Source organism: Suncus etruscus, chromosome 20, assembly GCF_024139225.1.
Source record: "Suncus etruscus isolate mSunEtr1 chromosome 20, mSunEtr1.pri.cur, whole genome shotgun sequence".
NCBI lineage: Eukaryota > Metazoa > Chordata > Mammalia > Eulipotyphla > Soricidae > Suncus > Suncus etruscus.
In genome coordinates, this window is record NC_064867.1 from 34,102,078 (window position 1) to 34,127,781 (window position 25,704).

At 51.5% G+C, this 25,704-nt stretch overlaps 1 protein-coding gene across 2 annotated transcripts in view; it reads right to left on the bottom strand.

The window, feature by feature from the left end:
- Positions 1 to 2,763: 2,763 nt before the first annotated feature.
- SLC6A11 (solute carrier family 6 member 11) overlaps positions 2,764 to 25,704 on the bottom strand; it is an 86,412-nt gene continuing 63,471 nt past the window's right edge. For both annotated transcript variants that reach the window (XM_049766279.1, XM_049766278.1), the window contains 8 exons: positions 15,760 to 15,863; positions 14,557 to 14,681; positions 11,672 to 11,784; positions 11,321 to 11,458; positions 8,126 to 8,228; positions 7,532 to 7,632; positions 6,688 to 6,858; positions 2,764 to 3,709 (listed from right to left, as the gene is read on the bottom strand). In XM_049766279.1, coding sequence (XP_049622236.1) covers positions 3,557 to 3,709; positions 6,688 to 6,858; positions 7,532 to 7,632; positions 8,126 to 8,228; positions 11,321 to 11,458; positions 11,672 to 11,784; positions 14,557 to 14,681; positions 15,760 to 15,863 — 1,008 coding nt within the window. In that variant the 3' untranslated portion in view covers positions 2,764 to 3,556. The remainder of the gene's footprint in view (positions 3,710 to 6,687; positions 6,859 to 7,531; positions 7,633 to 8,125; positions 8,229 to 11,320; positions 11,459 to 11,671; positions 11,785 to 14,556; positions 14,682 to 15,759; positions 15,864 to 25,704) is intronic.

A 25,704-nucleotide genomic window follows, 5' to 3' on the forward strand; every position in this document is an offset into this window, starting at 1 on the left:
CATGGGCAGCACCATGATGTCTCTGGTTCATTTCCTCTTTGGCGACAGGTAAATGTCCTTTCCCACCGTGGGAGTCTGAATGGCAGATGGGACAAGGGTCTGGCTCTTTTCTGGACTCAGTGCCCCATCCCGTCCTGCCCACAGCTGTCACAATGCCTACAGCTTGGGTGATCTTTAGACACACTGGCAGGGGGCAGGTTTGCTGTGGACAGCGTGGCAGCACTGACACTCACCTCCCACCTGAGGGACCTGAATGGGGCAGAATAGGCATCTGTCTTGGGTATATTCTTCCCTACAGTTCCTTGTGGGGGTGATTCAGACTTCGGCTAGTCTAGACAGCTCAGTGAGGGGTGGCATCTCACCTCAATATGAACCCTGTTCTTTTTTTAAATTATTATTAATTGATTGATTGGTTCTTGGGCCATGCCCAAGGGGCTACTCAGAGGTTACTCCTGGCTCTGCACTTAGAAATCACCCCTGGCAGGCTGGGGGATCACATGGGATGCCGGGAATCAAACCTGGGTCCACTGCATGCAAGGCAAATGCTCTACCACTGTGCTATCTCTTCGGCCCCATGAACCGGGTTCTAAGGTGGGAGCACAGAGGCAGAGACTGGCCATAAAGACAGACTCAAACTCACATAGCCAAAGACTCACTTGAACTTGACAGAGATGAACCCGGATGTGGGTTTGGGGATGAGAAAGAGAGCAAAGGGCCCTGGTGAAATGTGGGCAAGAGACCTCATTCCCTCCTTTTGGCTGCTCATTTTCTCTGTTCTCCTACTGGTGGCGAATGGAGCTCCCGGCACCCCTGAAAGACCTCACATTGGCGGGAACAATCAGCTTCTCCCGAGTACCCACCATATCCAGCAGGGCACAGACTAATCTCTCAGCTAAGAGGAGGAACCTCGAGAAAGGCTATAGACAACTATCTAAGCAACACAGCTGTGAGGACAGTGGATGCCCAGACTTGAGGAGACTTCACTTCCCAAACTCTGCAGCTCTCAGCAACAAACTAGCTTGCTTTCACCAGATTGCCTTCACCAGAGGATGGGCACCCTTCACTTTCAAGGCTCCCCTAGACTTCTCTGCTCCTTGTTGGCACCCTAGAAAGCTGGGCTGCAGCATCAGACTTGGCCAGTAGAGGGAAGAACATCGATGCTTGCAGGAGCATGGTTCATCAACTGCTTCAGAGATAGGGTGCAGAGAAGGTGCTGGCCTCGAGATGCAACCCCCAGCAGTACTTACAGTCCCCCCACGAGCACTGCCAAGGGTCATTCCTGAGCACAGAGCCAGGAGCAAACCCAGAACACTGCTTGCGGCAAACACTCTTCTGCAGATGGCGTGACAGACGTGTGGGGTTTAGTGACTCTGGCTGTAGTGTTTCTAGATGTTTCTACTTATGGAATTACAGCATCGTACACCTGAGAATCCCTTAAGGTGATAAGCCAATGCTACTTGAATCTCCAAAAAGGAACAGTACCAAAAAAAATAACAAGAAAGGAAGACTGAATTTGGAGGTCACACAGAACTTGCCTTTCCTTCTTGGTTTGTACCTGCAGTGTGACATGGGGCTAACGGCTTGACTTCTCTGGTTCTGGGACCCCCCCCCCCTCAGCCCCCGCCATCTGTACAAATGAGGAAAGATCAATGAAACAAGGCAGGTGGTTGTCATGCCTTGGTTGTTATTCTGTCACTCCATGCTGTTGCTGCTGCTGCAGTCTCTAATTATGGACCCGGGTGGTTTGCAGACATTTGTGACATTTGAAAGCCAACTTATTTATTTTGATTGTGGAGTCACACCCGGCTGTGCTCAGGAGTTGCTTCTGGCTCTGGGCTCAGAAATCACTCCTGACAGGCTCAGGGGACTGTATGGGGTGCCAGGGATGTAACCCAGGGTTGGCCACATGCAAGGCAAACGCCTACTGCTGTGCTATCTCTCTGGCCTCCCCTCCAATTATTTTTTAAAACAAGGAAGCAGACTTGTGTGTCCTTGGAACACCCAATAAAAAATGTCCATTAGGCAAAGCCAGTTCAGCCTTTTTCATTTTTTAATAATCCTGTAAATATCTCTGGGAGGACGTCTTGTTTCTAAGGAATATCAAAAATGTCACCGCAATGTTTCCCTGCCCCGTTTCCCTCCCCACCCCCCAAGTTACCCCAAAACTAGTAGGAAATTACAAAACTCCAGAACCCCGGGCCCCGGCCCGCCTGTGAGTAGTGTTAGGAGCCAAGGTTAAGTGCATGTGCCAGCTGCCTGCGCTTTCGGGGGGCTGAGGGGACCAGTAGCAGTAGAGGGTCCCTGGGATCTGTCCCTGGAGGGCACAGACAACTTTTATTTTTGGTGGAGGAGAGGCTATTTCCCGAGGTGCTGTTTCCAGAGGCTGGGCAGGTCTGGGCAATGCATACAAAAGTAGGGGGGCCCAGGTCTCTGTCCTGACCTCGGGGGTGTGGGGTGGAGGTTGGGGGTGAACAGAAAACATGCAGGACAAAAATCTGATGCTTCCAGCTACTAAACCCAGGAGGGCAGCATGGAAGGGGGGAGGTTTTCCTGGCCCCCAAAGGTCCTGGAATCGTAGCCGGGTCTTGAGGTCCCCCTCAGACAAAAGGGTGGTTGGGGACTGCCCTGCCCCTCCAGCTAAGGGCTGAGGCAGGAAGATGGGTGGGTAGGCTCCCCACAAAAAGGGAGGTAAGTGACCTTCTAGAAGGTACTGCTGGTGACACAGAGGATGGGGAGAGGGTGGTGATTAGTGGGGGCAGTGCAGGGTGAGTGAAGCTCAGCTCCTCACTGGGCGTCTGGCCTTAATGAACCCCCCTACAGCCAGCGCTGGACAGGGCAGAACTGCCTTGAAGGAGAGCAGAGGTTCTGTCCACCTCCTGGGAGGTGAAGGGACAACAGACTTCATGGGGAAATTTTGGAAGGTGTCCCCCATAACACCCAGCTGATGTGGGCTGGGTGATGCCACAGAGCTTAGCTGACCTTGAATGTGTAAGGGTAGGGCAGGCAGGTGGGGAGGACCATCTAGCTGGGCCAGCAGAGCCTGGGAGGACTTGGGGCAAGAATGAACCCCACAGCCCTGTGAGGGGAACAAACATGGAGGCCCCAGAGAGGAGGGAGGAACAAATCATGAAGAAGGGAGAAAGAACCAGGTCACAGAAAAGAGGAAGGACCAGGTCATGGGAAGGTCACATAAGTCACAGAAGGTACCTCTTTGACCCGTCCTCATGGCTGTGACAGGATTCTGGCAGAGCAGAATTCTGGGGGGACATGCAGGAAGGACTGCAGAGGTGGCCGGGACCCATGAAGAGGGTGAGGGTGGACCCACCGTGCATTCCACAATCCAAAACTAGGTTCTACCTGATCCTGGGAAGCACAGATTCAGCCTCGGCTCTTCTTGTTATCTGACATCATTACTCAAGGAAACCTGGGCAGGGGACTGTGATTGGACCCCGGGGTGACTCCTTACAAGGTTAATGCTCCTGAGCGGCACGGGGCGACTAAGGTTAGGAGGCGTGGGGGTGCGGGCGTGGTGTGGCCACGAGTGGTCCCAGGGCCCTCAGAAATGCGTCTCTTTCTCTGTGATGGCCGCGATCACCCCGTCGCCCTTGAGCTTGGCCTCGCAGTCATTCACCGTCACCATCCGTGGGCTGGACCCGAGCTTGCCACGCATTTTCAGGTCGGCACTGGGGACCGTCAGCTTTCGGAATTTCTAGGTGGTTTGGGACAGGGCAAGGACATGGGATGAGCAAGGATAGAGCAGCTCAGGGCCCCCACTGCATGTGGGGGAACTCAGACAGGAGTGGACTGGGCCCCTCTCATCCCTCCCTCCATGTAGCTGCAATGTGGGGTTAGTCCCTGCATTTTTCTCCTCTGTGAAAATGGCCGCCAGCAGTGGGTGTCACAGAAAAAACTGGGTTGCTGAGATGACGTTTTCTGGCTAACAGGGTGCTCTTTGCACATAAAGAGGCTCACAGTGGGTACTGTGCAGGTACGAGGGCTTTGTGTGGGGTGAATTTGCTTTACCAACGCCCCAACTTCTGTTCCCAACCCTGTGTGGCTCTGGGCCATGTGGCTGGCACAGGCCAGCACAGGGAAGGTCTTGGGAACCCAGCCTCAGCCCTGGCTCCCTCATACCTTGGTGCATTTCTAGGTACAAGACCCTTCCAAGGAAGGCTGAAGAGATATTGGGGTGCTGGGGCAAGGAGGAGCATAAACTGGAACCCCAGTTGTTCCATTGCCCTCAAGCAAGCTCCAATCTCTGACTATGGTCTCTGCAGTCTATGGGTCCCTGGAAAGCTCTGTTTGACTATCTGACCTCCACCCGACCCAGCCTCATAGCTATTCTTTGTGTCTTCTTTCCTTCCCAGACCTTCCTGCCAGCTAGTAGAACCTTCTGGAAGGCAGAGTGGTAGTACTTGGTCTCTACTGGATCTGGCTGCTGCAGTGGCCTCTGAGATGAGGCTGGGCTGGTATGGCGATTTGGGAAACCTCAGTCACACATTCCCAAGGACCTGATCACTAGAAGGGGGATTGGAGGCCCTGGGGTTTGGGGATGCCCAGCAGTTACTAAAAGCTGGGGGTAATGGGCAGAGTACATGATGTCTTTTCAGCTCAGACCTGTGAGTGTTTGGTCCGAGATCAGAAAGGACTGGGAGAGTCCTCAGCCCCACTCCCTGCCAACGCAAAGCTTGAGAAGGACCCTCCTATCTCCAGATAGGATCTTCTGGATTGTTCCTTCTGGGGGTAGTGGTGGTTCTGGCATTGGGGATCACAGCTCTGGTCTCTGATCCTGCTCACCTCTGCTAAGTACACACAGCCCTTCCATTCACACTGAGCCTTAGCTGAAAATTCTGGACATGGGGCCATGGGCTCAGAGCCAGGACACTGCTGAGCAAAGCTCCCCAGAACTCCTGCAGGCCTGGAGAGAAGAGGGCTGTGAACTCAGCATCTGTTGGGCTCCTCAGTTGGGGTTGGCTCAGACTCCCAGCACCAGTAGGTGTGAGAAGAGTGAGGGGCAGGGATATCAAGGAACTAACAGTACCATTGCCTCTTGGAGAGGTCAGTGTTCAGGGTCCCACAGCACTAGAGCCAACTGCCCATGAGAGCACAGGGCCTTGTCAAGGACAGGAATGTCCTGGAACTTGTTCACAGTTGGTCCCATGGGGGAGTCCCTCTCTCATGCATCACCAAGCTTGGGGACGGTCCTTATGCATCACTGGGGCCTAGAAAGGGGTGTGAGTCCGGAATGCACAAGGCTTCACATTCAAGTGCCCTGAGCACCACCAGTGGAATTTACCCATCAATAAAAACAAGAAAGAAGAAAAACTAACAATGTTCCCCATCACAATAAAATAAAGGAAAAAAACAATGTTTAGGGGCTGGAGGAATAGTACAGTTGGTAAGGCATCATTTGCATAGGGCCCACCCAGGTTTGATCCCTAACTTTGCTTCTGGTTCTCCAAGCACCACCAGAAGTAATCCCTGAGTGTAGAGCCAGGAATAAGCCCTGAGAATGCCAGGGGTGGCCCCCAAAAATAAAAGCAAAAAAAAAAAAAAAAACCCAACAATATTTATAGCTATTTAATCAGCAGTTCCTTCTGCAAAGGTAACTATATGATCACTCCAGATAGGGACTGAGAAGGACCTGTTTGGACACAGATCAGCATATGTGAGGACCTGAGTTCAGGACACAACCCCCCCCCCAAGCCATGGCCCTGGAGGTGAAACCATTTACTGGCCCAGCCAAGTGTCACTGGGACAGCTCTGTCTGCCTGGGGACTGTCCCCCATCACTGACAAACCTCCACACACACACTGTGAATGTTATGGTTGTATTATCTATATCACATGTCTATAAGGTGGTTTCTAAAAATCTGTTTTCTGCCATGGAAAACCAGATAGACTTCCTCCAAAATGTAGAACTGGAGCATTCAAGGGAACCAGCAGGTTCACTTCAGCCTCTTTCTCTAACAACGAAAAGGTCAGTGCTTTGGACTCTCCCACAGTGCTGGGCCAAAAGCAGCCTGTTCACAGCAACTGAGGAATGAAGATACACAACAGTCCCATCAAACATGGAATCTGAGTAGACCCAGAGTAGAAGGAGGCATGTATAAGGGAATGCAAGGACACAGAACCCACTATAGCATTCAGCCCATCTTGGGGACAGGTAAGCATTAGCGCTTATTTGCAAAGGGTATGTAGACACTGCAAAGTTCTCACTACAGGAAAAGCATTTCTTTGGTAGGGTGTGGGGGTTTCTTAGGAGTCTTGAGAGCCCCTCTCAGTGATGTTCAACCAACCCCATTGAATGATGGTTTGGTGTTCAGGACTAGCAGTTCTTGGGGACCACTGAGGTAACACCTGTCAGTGCAGCAGAGGTGGTGCATGGGGTATACTGTGCCAGGAAGGAATTCAGGGTTTTGGCAAGCAAGACATGTATCTTAGCTCCTATGCCCTGAATCTGCCCCAGGACAAAATCGCTCATGAAATGCAAAGCCAGATTTTTCTATCCCAGAATTCAGGGCATAGGGAGTGGCTGGCCAGCTGGTAGGGACGAAGATGGCTGTTCCCTGAGGGGCCAGAGGCCCCCTTCAAAGTCAGGGCTAGTTTGGGGTTTCACAGAGGAGAAAATCAAGCTCATCTCCCACTCCTGCCCAGGAAGCCCCCACACCCAGGGGGCACAACTCACCTCAGACAGGGTGCCCTCTGTTTGCCACACCTTGAGGAAGACCCACAGAGGGATGCAGAGCATTGAGGACAGCGCCATGAGCCAGCCGATGCCGTAGCCCCAGGCCGGATATGTGTAGACGTTGTTGTACTTGAGCGGCTTGTACTTGACCAGGAAGAAGATGAAGATGCTCTGGAGAGAGGGAGGTGGGGTCCCTGTGTGACCCCCACGGAGAGGGCCACCCCCACCCCGCGACAGTGACCACAGAGTCCGAGGTTCTTTCATATACCCCAAAGTTCCTGCCCAGCACCCTCGAGTTTTCTCTTTCCTCACAACTTCTCAGGCCTGGTTTGAAGTGAGTGGAGTTGGGGGGGGTCTTAGATTAAACATGGCCATTGTGGGGCATAGTGTAAGCCTCGATTAGAAGGTAAATATGGGGGCCCGGAGAGATAGCACAGCGGCGTTTGCCTTGCAAGCAGCCGATCCAGGACCAAAGGTGGTTGGTTCGAATCCCGGTGTCCCATATGGTCCCCTGTGCCTGCCAGGAGCTATTTCTGAGCAGACAGCCAGGAGTAACCCCTGAGCACTGCCGGGTGTGACCCAAAAACCAAAAAAAAAAAAAAAAAAAAAAGAAGGTAAATATGGTGCTTTTTTCTGTTACCCAGAGCCCAGATACTCTCATACAGGCAGTTCTAGAAGTGAGGCCTGGAAGTGACTTAGGCACAGTCCTTTGGGGAGCTGGTGGCAGAGTCCCCAGTAAGGTAAGCCCTGTTGCCTCCCTCCATCTTGCTTCTAATGAAGCGCCCAGGTCAGGACTTCCCTCCTGGATGCCAGGGGTCCCTGGGGTGGGCAGAGGCGGCCTTACCGCACAGATTCCTGGTGTCAGCACCTTCCAGCACCACTTGATAAGAGACAGTGGCCGGTACCCAATCATGTCCTCAATGTTGTCATAGAAACGATCGCTTCCTGCATGGAGGGGATAACACAGAGCGCTCTGGGCACTGCAGGAAGGAGAATGCATGACCTCCCCCATTGCCCTTTAGTAGGACATCATAGCAGACCAACTACTTTCCAGTAGCATGCTTGCTCATGGCAAGCTGGGTCCCAGGGAACAAGGCCCACTTTGGGCAGTGATGGTGTGGGGCAGGAGCAAGGGGAAGATGGCCACTTTGTGGAGGGGTCCAAAGGACCAGAAGAAGTCCAAAAGTCCAAAGAATTGGGTGATCTGGACCGGTTGCACTGGACAGTCCTTTATTCCTGAGTCCCTGTTCACCACTGGTACAGCTCAGAGAATAAAGGCAGCAGAAGTGAGTGTTTTGTAAGGTCTCCTGCCCACAACACCTCACCCCAAATGGAGTGCATCTGCAAATGGAGAAGCTAAGTGAAGGATGAGATGCTAGGACTGTCAAGGCATGCAGGGTTGAAGACGCCCACGCAGCTCAGGGCCCAGCCGACTTACCGTACACCCAGCCGATGCATACGCATTCGAAGATGGCCACGAACAAGAGACACATGCCGCTGGCTGCATAGGAGTCGAAGAGCTGGAAGATGTACATGCCGCCCTAGGGACGGCAGGCTGGGCTGGGCGGGGCAGGACATGGCCAGGCGGGGCGGGTCATGGCTGGACGGGACAGGAAGGGGCTGGGCAGGGCTGGTGGGCTGGGCATCCGTGGGCCTCCCACCACCACCCTTTTTTGCACACTGCTGATCCAGTTGGGTCATGTGCCCAATCTTGTCTCCCCCAAGGGCCAGAGCTGACACAGGAAGACATCAGGGACCAAGACCAAGAATCTGGTCTCAGCACCTCTGCCCACCAGCTCATCCAATCTGTCACAACCAGGATCCTGGCAGTGCACCCTCACCTCACCCTTAGCTACCACTGGCCTGACTGCCAGGGCAACCATTTATTCCAGCTGCGTCCCACTTCCCAACCTTCACAGACAGAGGGGTGCCCGCACACTGGCACTCCCCATTTTTTCACTTGGTAAATTCCCCCACTGCACTTTCAAGAGCCACCTCTTACTGGGGGCCCTCTTCAGATAGACTCATTCATTCTTAGGCTTCCACCACAGATTTGGGGGACTCACAGGTTTATTTCTTTCCTGATTTTAAAGTCCCCTGCCCCTCAACTGCTCTGACAGCTCTGAATGCCCGCTTGCTACTCCTGCCCATCACAGACCCTTCCTGGGTCTGGCCTGGCCTGGGAAGATCTCTGGGAAGAGTATGCAGAGACTGGAGACTGCGCCCAGGGTCAGGTACACTGAAGAGTGTGACAACCCCTGGGGTGCAGCCTCAGCCTCCTCACATCATGTATCCCTGTGAAGATGAACCTGAAAGGGCCCTGGAGAAGAGTGGGGTGGTCCTAGTAAGTTTTTTTGGGAGATAGGGGGCTCTGTGTTGGGGCAAGTCATTCCTACCTGGTGCAGGCCCAAACCACAGCATAAAAGCATGAAGCTGGGGCATAGCTGCATTCTGGGAGCTAGAAGGGGCACTCAGAAACAAGACAATACCCAGTAGACATAGGAGTGGTATGACTATTGGCTGGGACTCAGTTTACCTCATGCCCTCTCTCCTAAATCCCCCATGTTCCCCATCCCCCAAATATGTCCCTCAGTACTTCCCCCTTCCTATGTGACCACACTTGGGTTCCCCTGCCGTCATGTTCTCACTCTTCCCCATGACTACATTCGGGGTTCCCTTGCTGTCACACCCTAACTCATCTCCCCAATTTGCTCATGTGCAGGCCACAGGGTTGGGTTCAGCCATGGTCCACTGGAGGGATGGGGGACTGTGGGCCTCTGTCCAGCACAGCCCTGTGTGCAAACAGGTGGGGGACACAAACATGGAGGGGGACCCAGATGTGGTAGGGCTGGCCAGCATCCACTCTGCCCCATTCACTGGATTCTCATTCCCCCTCCCTCCAATCACTAGTAGCATCAGGAGGACGCCTCTGACTGGGGCATGGTCAGTGTGGGATGTGGGTATAATTCTGAGCAATGCCCACCACAACCTCATATGCTTCAGAATCAAAACATCCGGGTCACCTGGAGCTGAAGAGTGAGATGACTCCAATGTAGGGCCCCCTCCTCCCTCCTCTATGTATCCCCCACCATGAGACAGGGCCTAACCATCACCACCCCAGAGTGAATGGGGCACAGTGCCAGCTCGGCGTGACTGGAGATAAGAACTCTGTGGTCTTTTGGTTCACTGGAACCAAATTTTAGATCTGCAGGAGGGAGAAACTCCTGCTGGCCCTCTCTGTGGCCCAGTAGGCTCAGTCCATTGGGCAATTTGTTTGTAGACTGTTACCCCACCCCAAGTCCATATGCTAATCTCACCTGGATGATCAGACCCACCCACACCTGGGATGGGTGAGGGTATCTTGAAGAGAGAATAATAGGGTTGCTTGGGGAAAGGGGAGAAAAAGAGAGAGAGGGGATAGGCAGCCAGGATGGATGCAAAGGAGCAGGAAGAGGCTGCATAGTTTAGAAGCCCTGTGGGAAATGCACATGGCGATTAGGGCCTCGTAATAAAGCTGGATTTCTCCTGATGCTTCAACCGACTGCCTGTGAAATCATTACTCTACTATTACCCTGTTACCTACAGACCTGCATCCGTAGGGGCTGCAGGAACTGGGCCGAGTCGAAAAAGACTTCAACACAACACTAGGGCTTTGTATTGAATAATTAATACAATCGTAGACAGGTTCTGTGGAGGTGAAGGTATTCGTGCCAGGCCCTGGTGCCTGCTACTACTTGCCCTCCCTTGGGTAGCCAAGCACTGGCCCCCGACAGTGTCCTGGGAGAACCATAGGCCCTCCTGGGTAGAGCCACAGTTCGTTGGCATCATGGGCACCAAGTCAGTGGGCACCCATGGCTGGGACACCTCCATGGTGCTGATTCCTTTGAGCCTTGTAGCCTTCAATCTCACACATTAGGGAGCCCCCAGTCTGTACCTAACAGAGGACCCCACACTATGATTAACCCACAATCATGAGGCCCTGCCCAAAGACGTGCCTCATTACTGTGCTGACTGAAAAACTGAGCACTCGGCAAGGAAGGGGTTGTGGGGTACAGGTGTAGGCTGGCAGGCACCCAGCACCCCCTGAGGCAGGGGTAGCTTCCTGGGGGTGGCAGAGACCTGTACACCTAGAAAGGTCCAAACCCAAGGTCTCAGCTCCAGCTCCCCCCTCCCTCTGAATTTTTTACAATAGCTCTGCTGAGTCTCTAGGCAACCGGCTTATTTTTTCATGCCTGAGTGGCGGGAGCCAGCACCCTAATCTCACTCTCACAGAGAAAATGCTAAGTCCTTTCAGGATGGGGAGTGGGGTGCACTCAGCTAGAGGGGTCACATATCAACCCAGCAGGTTGCACAAAGGGGGGCAGCTGTCCTCACTCTCAGGCTGCTGAGAATCTCACCTGTCCTGTCCAGGGGGGTCTGGCCGGCCGACACCACCCACCACACAGAGGCCGCTATGAACTAGCCCAGAGGAGTCCCATGTCCCCCTCAGCAATCACTAAGATCAGAGGGTCATTCCTATCTCTTCTGGCAGCAATGCTGGTAGACAGGACCGTAACAGAGCATGCATAGGCTGTCTTAGGTTCAAGGGTATCTCCCTCCTCCCCTCAGGCCTGCCTTTGTCCTCCCCACTCACCTCTGTCAGCATGACAAGGCCCAGAAAGTAGGAAACAACAGACAACGCCAGGATGAGCAGCTCCCGCCGGTAGCCCCTGCGGAAAACCTTGGGGTACATGTCCACCACGGCTGTCACCAGGCTCTCCACGCACACGAACTAGGGAGGGACGGCGGAGGGCATGAGTCTGACCTTTCCACATCCACTCACATTTGACAAAGGACAACAAGGGGAGGGGATCCCTGGCCAGAAAACGGTGCCTGGGAAGTTATATGAGGGGCCCCCAAGCACATATTTGGGGATGATGATGGAGATTATCTGGTAGGTGGGATGCTGACAGGGATTGGACCAGACTTCCCATCCCCCCCTTACCTGGCTGTCCAGGCCCAGGAAGATGAGCATCATGAAGAAGAGGGTTGCCCACAGAGGGGACAATGGCATCATGGTGACCGCCTTGGGATAGGCAATGAAGGCCAGGCCGGGACCTAGACAGGAAGCAGAGAGAGGGGTGCTAGGTTCCCTCTGGATCCTTTCTCTGGCTCATTTTTATCAGCAGAGGACCCCTCCCCATGTCTGGACTCTTCCAGGCTTCCCTGGGTTGGGACCACATAGAGCCAGGGACAGAAAGAACAGTTGGGGTCCAACAGATTCATACCCAGGTTGTTTTGACACCCAGACCTTCTTTTGCACAGACAGACCCCCACAGGGTGGTCTTAGCAGGGTGGGTGGATGAGAGGCTCATCTTATTAAAATTACTATTCCAGAGCAAGTGCATGCCTTGCATGTGGCAACCCCAGTAATCCTGAACATTACACATAGTCTCTTGAGCAATGTCCGGGGGTACTCCTGAGCACAGAGTCAGGAGTATCTCCTGAGCACTCCTAGGTATGGCCTCAATTCCCCTCTCAAAAATAGAATATACAAAAATATACATTCCAACCCCTTCCTGCAGCTGTCTGCTTTTTGATGTTTGTTTTGGGGGCATTACAAACAGAGCATCCTTCCTTACCCGGGGGTTCTGAAAATTCTGGGAAGCAAGAAATGGAAAGGTTGCTGGAAATAAAATATGAGCAGGGGAGGAAATGCTTGGGATGAAATGCTTGACATTTTCTGCATGCTGCCGTAGTAAAGGAGAGTTGCACTTTAGAGACTCCGCTGTACAGTTCCAGGAGTCTTGCCAAGTATCTCCAATATGACACACACACACAAATGCAACATACACACATGCGCGCACACACATGACACTCTTGGTAAGAAGCATCAGGTTGAGTGTTGCCTCGCTCTGGCCTCTGACTTACACACCAGTAGCCAGGCTTCTGGTTTGTTAATTTATTTTTCCAGGGAACTCTGGATAGATTTCCAAAGCAACTACCATCAGTTTCTGCCCTCCTGTCTTTTCTCCACTTGTCACTTTTTTTTTTTTTTTTTTGGTTTTTGGGTCACACCCGGCGGTGCTCAGGGGTTACTCCTGGCTGTCTGCTCAGAAATAACTCCTGGCAGGCACGGGGGACCATATGGGACACCGGGATTCGAACCAACCACCTTTGGTCCTGGATCGGCTGCTTGCAAGGCAAACACTGCTGTGCTATCTCTCCGGGCCCCCCACTTGTCACTTTTGAGGGGCCGGAAGAACCTGCTCCATATACTCCAAGTCTCCCTGTTAGGAATTAACATTGAGGGGCTGCAGAGTCTCCCCATGAATCTTCCTGTCAAAAACAATCAAATTTGCCTCCTCTTCATCGCTAATAGCACTTGCATAAAACTTACAGGTTAGAGCAACAACAATATAGATGATCTCCCCCTCCCCCCCCCTTTTTTTTTAGCAGGGTGAGTTTTGGCTATACTTGATGATGTCTAGCTCTTACTTTTGGCTATGCACTGAGGAGTCATTTCTGGCAGGGCTCAGGGATCATATGGGGCACAGGGGGATAGAACCTAGGGCAGATGTAAGCATGGCAAACACTCTATCACCTATATTGTCACTGTAGCCCCTGGTAACTCCATTTCCTTATGCTTTCTATTTTAATAGTACATATTTCCCTACTCACTTATCTCTGTTGACCATCCTTAAATTTAAAATGTCTGGTTATTTTAGACCTTATACTTACATTCAATGATACATTGGGATTGAATTGAGCCTTTTCACCCAGATAATGTCTGTCTTTTAATTGGGTCCACATTGATATCAAAAATTTAATGTCATTTTTGGTAGGCTGGTTTTAGTCTATCATTTTGTATTGGTTTCCATTAAGTCACTTGGGGGGGGGGTTGGGCCACATCCTGCAGCGCTCAGGGGCTACTCCTGGCTCTGCATTCAAAAATCGCTCCTGGCAGACTCTGGGGACCATATGAGATGCTGGGTGGGAATAAAACCCAGGTCCATCCTGGGTCTACCATGTGCAAAGCAAACGCCCTACTGCTGTGCTATCTCTCAGGCCCTCTTTAAGTCACTTTTTTTTCCCATTTACTCTTGCCCTTTCCAATCTTCTTTTGAGCTAATCACAAGTGTGTGCCACTTATGAACTTTACAGCTCTGTCTCTTCATCATTTTCCAAGAAGCTGGCCAAGCATATCCACCGAACATCAAGGCCTGTCTAGAGTTAACAAGGCTGCACTTTCATTTCCCGCCTACACCCAACACCTCCGTTTCTGATTATTATTTTGACCTTGTCTTGAGATAGAAGTCAGGACCTCCCCATATCTGTAGGAGGATCCTTAAGAGGAGAGATGATTCGACTGGCTAAAGAGAAGGAGCATCCAACTGGGAGCTGGCATAATCTCTGCCTGCGGGAGAAGGGGTGAGGGAGGAGCACCAGGCACTAGAGAGAGAGAGAGGTTGTGGGGTGTCTGTTCACAGCAGGGTATAATCAAAGCCTCAGGAGAAGCACCTGCTGCCTTTGGAGTCTAGGTTGGCATTTTCTAACATTCATTCTTCAATAAGGAAGCTCACTCCTGATAGGTATGTGATAGGGGTGAGGGGGAAGGAGAGCGTGAGGGGCAGGGGAGAATGAAACAAGGGAAGAAAAGGGAGGGTGAGGTGAGCAGAAGGGAGTGACGGGGGCAGAGAGGGGTTCTGGTTGTAGGATAAGAATCTGGGACTGCAGAGCCCAGGACTGAGCTGGAAAATTTCAAAGCTCCTTTGCAGGATTAGATCCCCCGACTCCACCATGAGAAGAATGCACAATCGTGTTACCTGGAGAAAACTCACCCATGGCCACGTTCCCTGAAGACCTCCCTCCCACCTGTGGAAAACATACCTGACTCTGCCACCTCGGCAATGGGCACCCCCTGCTCGTATGCCATGAAGCCCAGGACGGAGAAGATAGCGAAGCCAGCCACGAAGCTTGTGCCACTGTTTAGACAGCAAAGCAGGATACAGTCCCTATGGGGGGGAGTATGAGGGGGTCCATGAGGAAGAGAGAGAAGCCATGAGCTGACCCCTGTGTGTGCTTACCCCTTAAGTGGTGACCCCTTTGTCCTGTGCCTTGACCCCTGTGTGCTGATGCCCCTGTGTGTTGACCCCATCCTAGACCTGGTCCTTTCAGGTGGGCATTTGGAGCACTGAATTCACAATCTATCACTGGAGTCAACAGGCTGTGACTACAGCTCACGCCACGGTGATGTCTTTCTCTTTGTGCACTGACTCAGCCCCTGTCCTCGGACAACGGGTGTCTCTCCTGCTCTCATTACTGGGGCTCTAATCAGCTGACATCACGACCTCCCACAAGGTCATCTCTGAGCACTCCACGAAAATACTTCCTCTCAACAATGTCCCAGCAAGACCAAGAGCTCTGGACACAGAGAGTGGAATCCCAATATGGAGTCAGAGACCAGGGTGCAAAAGTCACTCGTGGTGACAGCTAGTCCTCCCAACACTGCTGGGCCTTATTTAGTGTTTCTTCCCCAGCCCAGTGCTTTTCCGGGTTCCCCTAACCCAGTGCATTTCTGAGTCCCCCCCTAGCCCAGTGCTCCCTTTCTAGCCTAGTGGTCATCCCTTGGCCCAGAGCTTAGCCCAGTATTGTCCTCCTGGCCCACTGCTTTCCTTCTAGTCCTCTGCTTCCCTCCCTTCCCTGTGCTCCCCTCCTGGACTAATGAATCCTTCTTGGCTCAACACACCCTTTCCAGGCCAGAGCTGACCCCTAGCTACCCCTCACATGATGAATACAGCCAATGGCAGTTTAGGCAGTAGAGGGACCATAAACAGCAAGATAAGTCCCTGGAGTTGGGTCCTCACTGGGTCACTTGTCGCAGTGTTTTCCCAGGCATGTCACCAACCCTGGGATGAAGCCAGTGGCCCTGGGTAGTCTGAGAACATGCTGGATGCAGTCTTTGCAGCACATATACATAAGGACTTTTCCTCTGGTTTGGGGGAGAGAGAGACAGGGGACCTCCAGGTCTCTGGCCTGGCAGATGCAGAAAGTATGACATGAAGCATTTGGGGGGCGGGCAGCAATGCTCACCTGTAGCAATTGTTGTTGTAGTTGTTATAACTTCCCAGTGCCGTCAGGCAGCCCAGGCAGATGGCGTAGGAGAAAAAGATCTGTGTGCCAGCGTCCACCCACACCTGCAGGGGGGGGGGTGAGGAGAGGGCAGTAGTATGATGGCCGGGCCATCCCCACCCTCCAGCCAAACATATAAATGGCCAGTGACAACACATCATCACCCCATCTCAGAACACAGGGTTCAGGCCCTCAGAAGGAGCACAAATATCCCTAATGATGCAGAACATTCCAGGTCCTGGGCCTCTGCAGAAACATGGATATTTAGGGTCTTGGGGTCTTGCTGTGCAGCCCTGGAAAAAGAAGCTCAACCTCTCTGGGGTCTAGAGGGCACTTGAGCGGCAAAGTGGAGCATATATGTGCCTCTCAGGATGATAGTGGGATTTGGGGGGCACAGGCTGTATGCCCCTGGGATTGACCCACTGCCTGCTCGTAAGTCAGACCCAGGAAGACATCTGCGTCCTTCCTGGAAATAGCTTCCCAGGCTGGAGAGATAGCACAGTGGGTAAGGCTCTTGCCTTTGCTCTTTGGCTATTTTTTGGTTTTAATTTGCTTTTGCCCTTTATGCATCTGATCCATGTTCCCTGCCCAGCATCCCCTATGGTCCCCAGAGCACCACCGGGAGTAAGTCCTGAACTGAGGGGTGAGACTGGCTGCAGATGGAATCCTGGGCCCTGTTGCTTAGAGCATCTTAGCTTTCTATAGAGGCATCCCCTAGTCCAGGGCCCAGGTGGGGAATGACAGACACTGTCTAGTTTACGTCTTCACATGTAATGTGCTCTTTCTTGTATGAAGATCTCCTGATGGGGCTTTTTCTTGCTTTTCTTTGAAGTTCTAATAATGATTTTTTTTTTTTTTGGTTTTTGGGTCACACCCGGCAGTACTCAGGGGTTACTCCTGGCTGTCTGCTCAGAAATAGCTCCTGGCAGGCACGGGGGACCATATGGGACACCAGGATTCGAACCAGCCACCTTTGGTCCTGGATCGGCTGCTTGCAAGGCAAACGCCGCTGTGCTATCTCTCTGGGCCCTAATAATGATTTCTTTATTAGACTGATTCTAAAGCTGACCTAGGGAGCTTCCCCAAGTCTATGGGGGCTTTTCACATGCAGATCCAAGTCCCCACCTCCCCTCTTTCTGGCAAGAGGTTGGCTCCTGGAACAAGGTTCAGTGTCTAGACGCTCCCTTCGGGGACTCACATGTTGGATCTTTGTCTGTATATGCTGTCTTTCACCTCCACTCTGTCCCCCTGTCCTCTATTTCTATTTGCCACTCTTCTCCTTTCTGTCTCCTACTTACTTGCAACAACCTGCTGTTAGCTTCTGTTCTTTTTAGTCATTTTGCCTGTTCTCTCCTTTTTTTAGGGGGGGTTGGGCCATACCCGATGATGCTCAGGGGTTACTCCTGGCTCTGCACTCAGAAATCGCTTCTGGCTTGGGAGACCATATGGGACGCCGGGGATCAAACCAAAGTCCGTCCTGGGTCAGCCATGTGCAAGGCAAATGCCCTACCACTGTACTATTACTCCGGCCCCCTGTTTTCTCTTTCTTAGCCTGTGTTTCCTGTGTGTTCTCTTTTCAAATCTGATTTTTCACCTGCTGGCATCAATTATGCCATTGCTCTGTAGCCTCTGTTGGTTTCTTTTTTTTTTTTTTCTTTGTTGTCTAGGCCATCATACCTGCTGGGCTGACTCTTAGCTGTGTATTCAGAGATCACTCTTGACAGCACTCAGGGGGACTGTATGGGGTGTTGGAGATTGAACCTGGGTTGGCCACATGCAAGGCAAATGCCTTCCCTGCTGTGCTATCTCCTTGGGCTCTCTGTTGGCTTCTTAATTTTATTTATTTATTTATTTTGGTTTTTGGACCACACCCAGTGATGCTCAGGGGTTACTCCTGGCTATGCGCTCAGAAATTGCTCCTGGTTTAAGGACCATATGGGACGCTGGGGGATCAAACTGTGGTCCGCACTAGGCTAGCGCATGCAAGGCAGACACCCTACTGCTTGTGCCATGACTCAGGCCCCTTCTTATCTTATTGAGCTTGTTTTGAAGTATTAATTTTCCTAGATCAGAGGTGGCTGCCCTATCTTTGTGGACATGCTCAGCAGCCTGTCAACCCCCCGCCACCCCCATTCTTGTCCTACGGTCTGCTGGACTTTGACCATAGTCCTAGAATGCTTCTCACACATGGGGGTGTAGCCGCTGTCTTGACTGTCCCAAGCATCCATGCATCTGGGTTTTGTTTTCTTAGAGAAGAACCGGTGGCAGGAAATTGGTGCTTTTCTTCCAGAGAGTAATTTTGCTTCTTAAGGGCTTTCTTTGTTTTTAAAGATGTTCAAAGTCTTTAAGTGAAGGCTGCTGAGAGGATAGTAGCTTCTGAAATGACTTGTCTATTCCCTCCCTCACTATTATCTGTGGAATTTCTTTCCTGACATTTCAGGGCCGACTTCAGGCTCAGATTTAGGGGGTGCTCCTGTTCTTGCTCATGAGACCATGCCAGGACAGCAAGTTTGCTCCATTATTTCTCCAGGCTCTGGGATTTCTCTGTTGTCTTACTCCCTATATCTATCCGGCCCATCTGATGTCTGCATCTAGGACTCCCTTCCTCATGTGGTACTCATGGAATGAACAGAGAGTGGTCAGTACTGAGTCCCTCAGCCCCAGACCTCTGCTTCTCCCCTTCGAATCTCAGACACAATTCCCTACCAGGACCCCAGTGTCCAGGTATACGGAGATGACTTTACTATTCAGGAAGGACAGGGACCTCCCACCCACCCCCAGAGGTCACAGAAGATTCTGGTGGTCTCTGGAGGGATGGATTTAGCAAATGAGAAAAAGACCAACAGAACACTCATATCCATCCACTAGCATGGTGGTGCCTTCCCAGGCAGGTAATCTGTGGGGCCTGCCTGCACATGGCCTATGAATTCTGGCTGTACACAGTCCATGCTAGCCTTGCTTTCCATCCATAGTCTCGCTGTTACATAACCATACACTGTCTCCATTTCTTAGGCCACAGAGGGCTGGTAGCTGCAAATGGGACCCCAATACCTGGACCCCACACTTCAAAGATAGACTACCTCCCCCCTACTAAGCACTTGGATCCTGGATGCTGGGTCTACATTGGGTCTGACCCTATGGGGGACCCACTGTAGAAAAAGGAAGAGATGAGGACACCCTGGGGTGGGGTGGGGGCCGTGGGGCCCAGAAATGGCTTCTTCCCCTCTCACAATCCCTAGGCTAAACAGTCTCTGCAAACGAGGCGGAAGGAAGCAGGTCAGCGGCTGAGAGCCGGGGCTCCCCGTGTCCACGGGAATGAATGGGGGGCGTTCTGGCACAGCGGTGGGGACGCCCACATTGAGAGCTCCAGGGGACTCATTTGCGTGGGAACTGGGGAGTAGAGCCCCTTACAAGAAAGAGGGTTCTCCCAACCCTCTGGGACAGCTTCATCTTCTTCTTAAGGGTAACAGAGAGGAGAGGTGGGATGTGGAGGGGAGGGACAGGTATGGAGCCCAGAGAAGCCACCATTCTACGGGACTCTTCTATTGAGACACAGCTGGGGGTATGGCCCCCACCATCCTTCTGTACCCACAAAACCACTCATACTCACATCCTACAAGTTTCGGGGCAGATGCATCCTGTCTTTCCCTGGGTCTTGTGGAGAGAGACTTATCTGGAAATGCAGGGGGCAGTGGGGAGAGGGTTTCTGCCCTCCATTTTCCTACTCACTAAGGCTGAAGTGGCACTCAGCTCCTGGTGTTTGGAGAACAGCAGGGCACGGTGAGTGAATGAGTGGGAATCCAGGGGAGGGGGAATAGCTCCCCTGTCCCCCACAGGTCAGTGTGCTTGAACCTGGGGCCTCTGAGCCCTCTGAGCCCTCAGACAGACTGGCATAAAATGAGGGTGCTGCAGGAATGTGAGTATGTTTGGAGCCCCTAGGGGCTGCACAGAACATGGAACTAGATGCTGGCCTTGTCCTGTGGCATTCCCATAACCCCCTTGGGCCTGGCTAGTGCCTCAAGGCAGAGTGTGGGTTTGGGGTCAGTCCCAGGTACAGCTGGAGAAAAGGATGACTAGAGAGAGAAGGGACCACTTCCAGGGGACAGGATAAGGAAACCTTCAAATCTGCCTTCTGGGGCCCGGAGAGGTGGCGCAAGCGGTAGGGCATTTACCTTGCATGAACTAACCTAGGAAGACCCGTGGTTCGATTCCCCGGTGTCTCATATGGTTCCCCAAGCCAGGTGGGATTTCTGAGCGCATATCCAGGAGTAACCCTTGAGTGCCACTGGGTGTGGCCCAAAAAGAAAAAAAATATCTGCCTTTTGGACCCAGGATTGAACTAATGAAAAGCCCTGCTGGCTCTGAAGGATTGTAGCTGCAGGTTGCTGTGCAGTACTGGACAAGCCTCTTTACCTCTCTGGACTGGGCCCAGGGAGCAGAGGTGCCATTATCTCAGACTCTCTCCAGGGCACAACTTTGCCGCTTTTTCTTGGGTGGGGTGGGGGCAGTGCTCAAGGATTACTTCAGGCTAGGCATTCAGCAATCACTCCTGGCAGGCTCAGGAGGAGACCATATGGAATGCTAGGAATTGAACCCAGGTCAGCCATGTGCAACCAGTGCTTGACTACCCACTGTGCTATCTATCCTCCAGCCCCTCCTAGCACAAGCTTTCCACTAGGTTCCATCCCTCCCCTCAGCCCAGATCTGAGGTGACTGCACCAGGGTTTTAGGAGCAGTCATAGCCGCATGCCCTATACTAGGCAACATCTGCCTGCAAGGCAGGACCAGCAAAGGGTGGCAAAGAAATAAGAGGCAGCCCAGCACAGCTCATGCATGCTGGCCAGGAGAGGGAGAAGAGAGTGGAGGCCAAAGACAGATCCCCAAAATGTCACCGGACACATGCCTCACAGTGCTGGTCTCCACAGCAGGGCCCCCCACAATGATGCTGCCACAGTTATGTTCTCACATCAGGTCCCCCTATTACAGTGCTTCTCAAATAGTGGGGCAAACACTGTCATAACAAGCTAAGCCCTGTGTTTATGTCTCTGTATGTCTCTAGAGCTGAGAGTTGTCCTGCTTCACACCCCGCTTCGAAAAGCTCTGCGTTGCAAAACGTGCTCATTGCAGCCATTCATCCAGATGTCACCTCTGATTCAAAAATCAGCTCAAATTATTTTCTATATTTTTGTTTTGCAGGTTCAAGTTTTTTTTAATAAAGATACTATTTACAGTCGCACAGGGGGCGTGAAAAAGGTTTTCTTCTTCCTAGGGGGGCATGACAGAAAATAATTGAGCAGCACGGCCCTACAGCAAGGCCTCTACAAATAGCACATACCTTCACACAGAACATGATCCTACATACAGCACATATCTGTGCATACAGCCCACGTCCCACAGAGAACACGTGGGCAGCCCTGGACTCTCGTGTGTGAGGGCTCAAGAGCTCTAGAGGGTTCTTGCAGGACTTCCAATCATGTTCCTTTCATACCTAAATGTTTCCTTTCCCAAAATACACCCATTTTATACGAGCACATATATGTACGAATCACAGCAGAATATATAAGCAACCACACACGTGCTTTGCATGCACTCACCATACATCCACACATATGTATACACACACACACACACACAAACACACACCCTGACTTTTGCGCACAATATCTTCAATAGAGGCAAAACCTAACTTCGATGGTTTGGCAGAAAATGGCTGAATTAAGCTCTTTCTTTCTGCCTTTTGATGGGGAAAGTAGGTTAGCAGAAGAATACGACAGCTGTGTTTCCAGTGTTACCTGACAATAGCTTTTGTCCGGGTGAATAATCACATGAAAATCACTTCCTCCCACCTCTTTCTCTGCTGTGCCCGTTGCCAGGGGCTGCCCGGGCCTCCTTCAGCCAATGCCAGGGGCAGGCGCTGGGCAGTACAGGATGGCCTTTATGAGGGCAGGAGGGGGTTCAGAGGGGAAGCAGGCAAAAGCCTCTGGGATGGATTTGTGGGGGAGGACCGGGGGTCCCTCGGGAGGGAGATATTTAAATGCTAATGCAGTAGGCAGGCCAGCAGGGCAGTGAGGAAATGTAGTGGGAAGTTGCTGGAGCCCAGGAGGAAGCATGTCCTCCACCTTCCTCCAGTCCTGCCCTGGAGTCACCTCCCTTGCCAGCAAAATGTCACTGGGCTGAAGGACTGTGCTGAAAAGGGGAGAGGCTCCAGTACCCCCAGAGGGTGCCTGATTGCTGGCTGACCCTGGAGACGTGTGTGTGTGTGTGTGTGTGTGTGTGTGTGTGTGTGTGTGTGTGTGTGTGTGTGTGTGTGAGAGAGAGAGAGAGAGAGAGAGAGAGAGAGAGAGAGAGAGAGAGAGAGTCAGAGAGAGAGACAGAGAGAGACAGAGAGAGAGAGAAAGACAGCAAGTGGAGTTACTAGGATTACCCCCTCTCCCCTAAAGCCACACAGCCATGTCACAGTCACTGAATATGGAGGGTTGGCAGCTTCAAGCTCTAGGCTCAGGACTGACCTTCATGCCTTCTCTGCTAGGATCTGGGGGACAGGGCCATTCACTAACCCTCCCCACAGACAACAGGACCCCATATTAGAAGGCAAAACCTTTAGGCTGAGCTCATCCTGGTCCCATCCATTCAGAATTTGGGGACTCTACGATGCCCCCCCTGCACAGGGTAGACCAAAGGGTGGACAGTGAAGCCTGCTCTGTGCCAACAGAATGTCTCTTATTGGCTCCACTCCCAGAGCAGGGAGAGGCCCTATAAGAGAGGGCAGAACCTTTCCACTAAGTGCCCCTAGATGGGGTCAGACCTCAGGATAGGGGTCTGAGCTTGAAAGGTAAAAGAAATAAAATAATTTTTTCTCTGCAGCTTCACGAGGACTCGCCCTTAATGCCCTAGACCCCACCCCTTCATACATCATAAAAACCTTGGCCTTGACCAAAAAATACAGTTTAACTGTTGAGCTTCACAAGGACCCCCCCACCACTCCTTCCTAAATTCCAAGGACTTGCCCTTAACATTTTAACTGTTTGTTTTTGGGTCATACCCAGTGGCGCTCAGGGGTTACTTCTGTCTCTGTGCTCAGAAGTTGCTCCGGGCAGGCTCAGGGGACCATATGGGATACTGGGATTTGAACCACTGTCTGTCCTGGGTCAGCTGCATGCAAAGCAAATGTCCTACTGCTGTGCTATGTCTCCAGCCCCTGGAAACTGATTATGTTGGAGGGTCAGGGATGTGACCCTGAGAGCTAGCAGTCTCCTACCCATGCCCAAGTCCTTGACTTTCATCCTGGGCATTGCCAAAAATGGGAAATAATTGAAACAGAACAGATTTTAGTTGGAAGGCTAGACTTGAGCCCTGGAGACGCTGGCACTGGGAAGTTCTGAGATCGCTACACCAAGGCTGGGCAGAAATGGGAGGATGGCGAGGTTTCTCACACACATGCACCCCCATGGGCAGAATCATCAGCCATCTGAGTAGAGAAGAAGCACAGAGAGGCTAAGGCATCAATCCCAGGTCACACTGCCAAGGATCTCCTTAGGCTGGATCCCATGTCTCGCCTAACCTCTTCACCCCGAGGGAAAGACTCAAAGAGGTGGACAGATGAGAGAAAGGCTGCAGATGGAAGTTCTGTGCTCCAAGCCAAGGCTAGTTCTGCTCTCTGGGACTCACCTTGAAAGAGCTTGAACTAGAGGCCAGAGTTATAGTACAGTGGGGAGGGTATTTGCCTTGTAGGTGGCTGACCTGGGTTCAACCTTCAGCATCTCACATGGTCCTATGAGCACTGCCTGAGTGCAGAGGCAGGAGTAAGCCCCGAGAACCATCCAGTATGGTCTCCCCCAAAACAAATCAAAACAAAACAAAAATATAGCTCGAACTAGAGATGCTCAAGTGTCTCCCAGGCCCTCTCAGCTGCCCTGGTGCAGAACAACAAGACTTTCCTCCAGTCTCCTGCTGTGTGGATTCTGTAAGGCAGAATTCAAAGAGGGACATTTGTGTCTTAGCAGGTTCATGCACCAAACAAAATTGAAGCTGGTCACCATGATCTGGGTGGGTCCTCCTGTGTCCTGCTGTCCTAGAGGTGACCTGCTCTCCAGCCTGGGGCCTCTGTACAAGTACAGACAATGTTGTCCTTAACATCCTCCCAAAGAATGATCCCTCTGTTGGCCTCAACTTCAGCGAATATCCTTGGAAATCATGAAATTTCTCAAACATCAGGTCCCTATGAGGCCAGGGAGAAAGTCAGGATGTGACAGCAGTGTTGGGGGAAAGACAGAGGCCTGACTCTGGAAACAACCAAGAGGCCCTTCAATAGATGAATGGTTAAAAAAAAACTGTGGTACATATACACAATGGAATATTATGCAGCCGTCAGGAGAGATGAAGTCACGAACTTTTTCTATACATGGGTGTACATAGAATCTGTGATGTTGAGTGAAATAAATCAGAGGGAGAGAGATAGACACAGAATAGTCTCACTCATCTATGGGTTTTAAAAAATTAAGGTAATTATTATAATAATGCTCGGAAACAATAGAGATGAAGGCCGGAAGGACCAGCTCACAATATGCAGTTCACCACAAAGTGTGGTGAGTCCAGTTAAGAAAATACCTACACTAACAACTATCATGACCATCTTAATGAGTGAGAGAAATAGAATGCCTATCTCAAATACAGGCAAGGGTTAGGAAGGAGGGGGCAGTGGTAGTGGGACTGTTACACTGGTGAAGGGGGCATGTTCTGTTTATGACTGAAAACCAACTACAATCATGTTTGTAATCATGGTGCTTAAATAAATATTTTATATATTAAAAAAGCCAACACCCCACTTTCCCCCCTGAAATGGGTGGAGGCAGGTGGAGGAGGGATCACCATCCCTCTCCCTGCTTGCTGCTTGCTTTCTTTCCTGTCTCCACTGCTTCCTCTCACCCCAATCCTCCCTGTATCTAACCTCTCTCAGCCTCCCCCAAGAACAGGGAGATTGCACTGAGATGCAGATCCAAAAGAGCAGACCTGGGAAGAGAATCTAATACTCTAATATGCTCCTGAACAGGGCTGAGGATGCCAGTTCAGGGACTGCTGTTGATGAAGGAGGTTCAGATAGGAGAAATGAGGTTCTGTTTGTAGCAAAGCCCAGCTGAGCTTCTCCTATCCCTTTGGTGTCATTTTGCCAGCTCCACTTGGCAGAGGCTTTTAAAAGCAAGGAATGGCTGCAATCCACCTGTGCTATCGGTACCATGGGTAGGGGGGAAGGAGCCTTGAGTTTGTATCAGGAAAAGAAAAATCATAAGAATGAAAAGTATGGGCTGGAGTGATAGTATAGCGGTAGGGGATTTGCCTTGCACACAGATGACCTGGGATGAACCTGGGTTCAATCCCTGGTATCCCATATGATCCCTTGAGCCTGCCAGAAGCAATTTCTGGGTGCAGAGCCAGGAGTGACCCCTGAGTGCTGCTGGGTGTGGTGAAGAAGGAAGAAGGAGGAGGAGGAGGAGGAGAGAAGAGAAAAAGAAGAGAAGGAAGAGAAGAAAAGAAGAAAAAGAAGAAGAGAAGAAGGAAAAGGAGAGAAGAGAAGAAAAGGAGAACATGATGATGATGATGAAGGAGAAGGAAAAGAGAAGAAGAGAAGAAAAGGAGGAGAAGATGATAGAGAACAGAAGAAGAAGAAAAGAAGAAAAAGGAGAAGTAGAAGAGGATATAAAGGAAGAAGAGGAGAAGGAGAAAGAGAAGAGGATGAGAAAGAGGAAGAAGAGGAGAAAAAGATAAGAAGAAGAAGATGATGAAGAAGAAGAAGAAGAAAAAGAAGAGGAGGAGGAGGAGGAGAAAGAGAAGGAGGAGGAAGAACAAGCAGCAGCAGCAGCAGTTGTCTGGGTCCAGAAAATCAAAGCACATGTTTAGCCATCTCTTAAA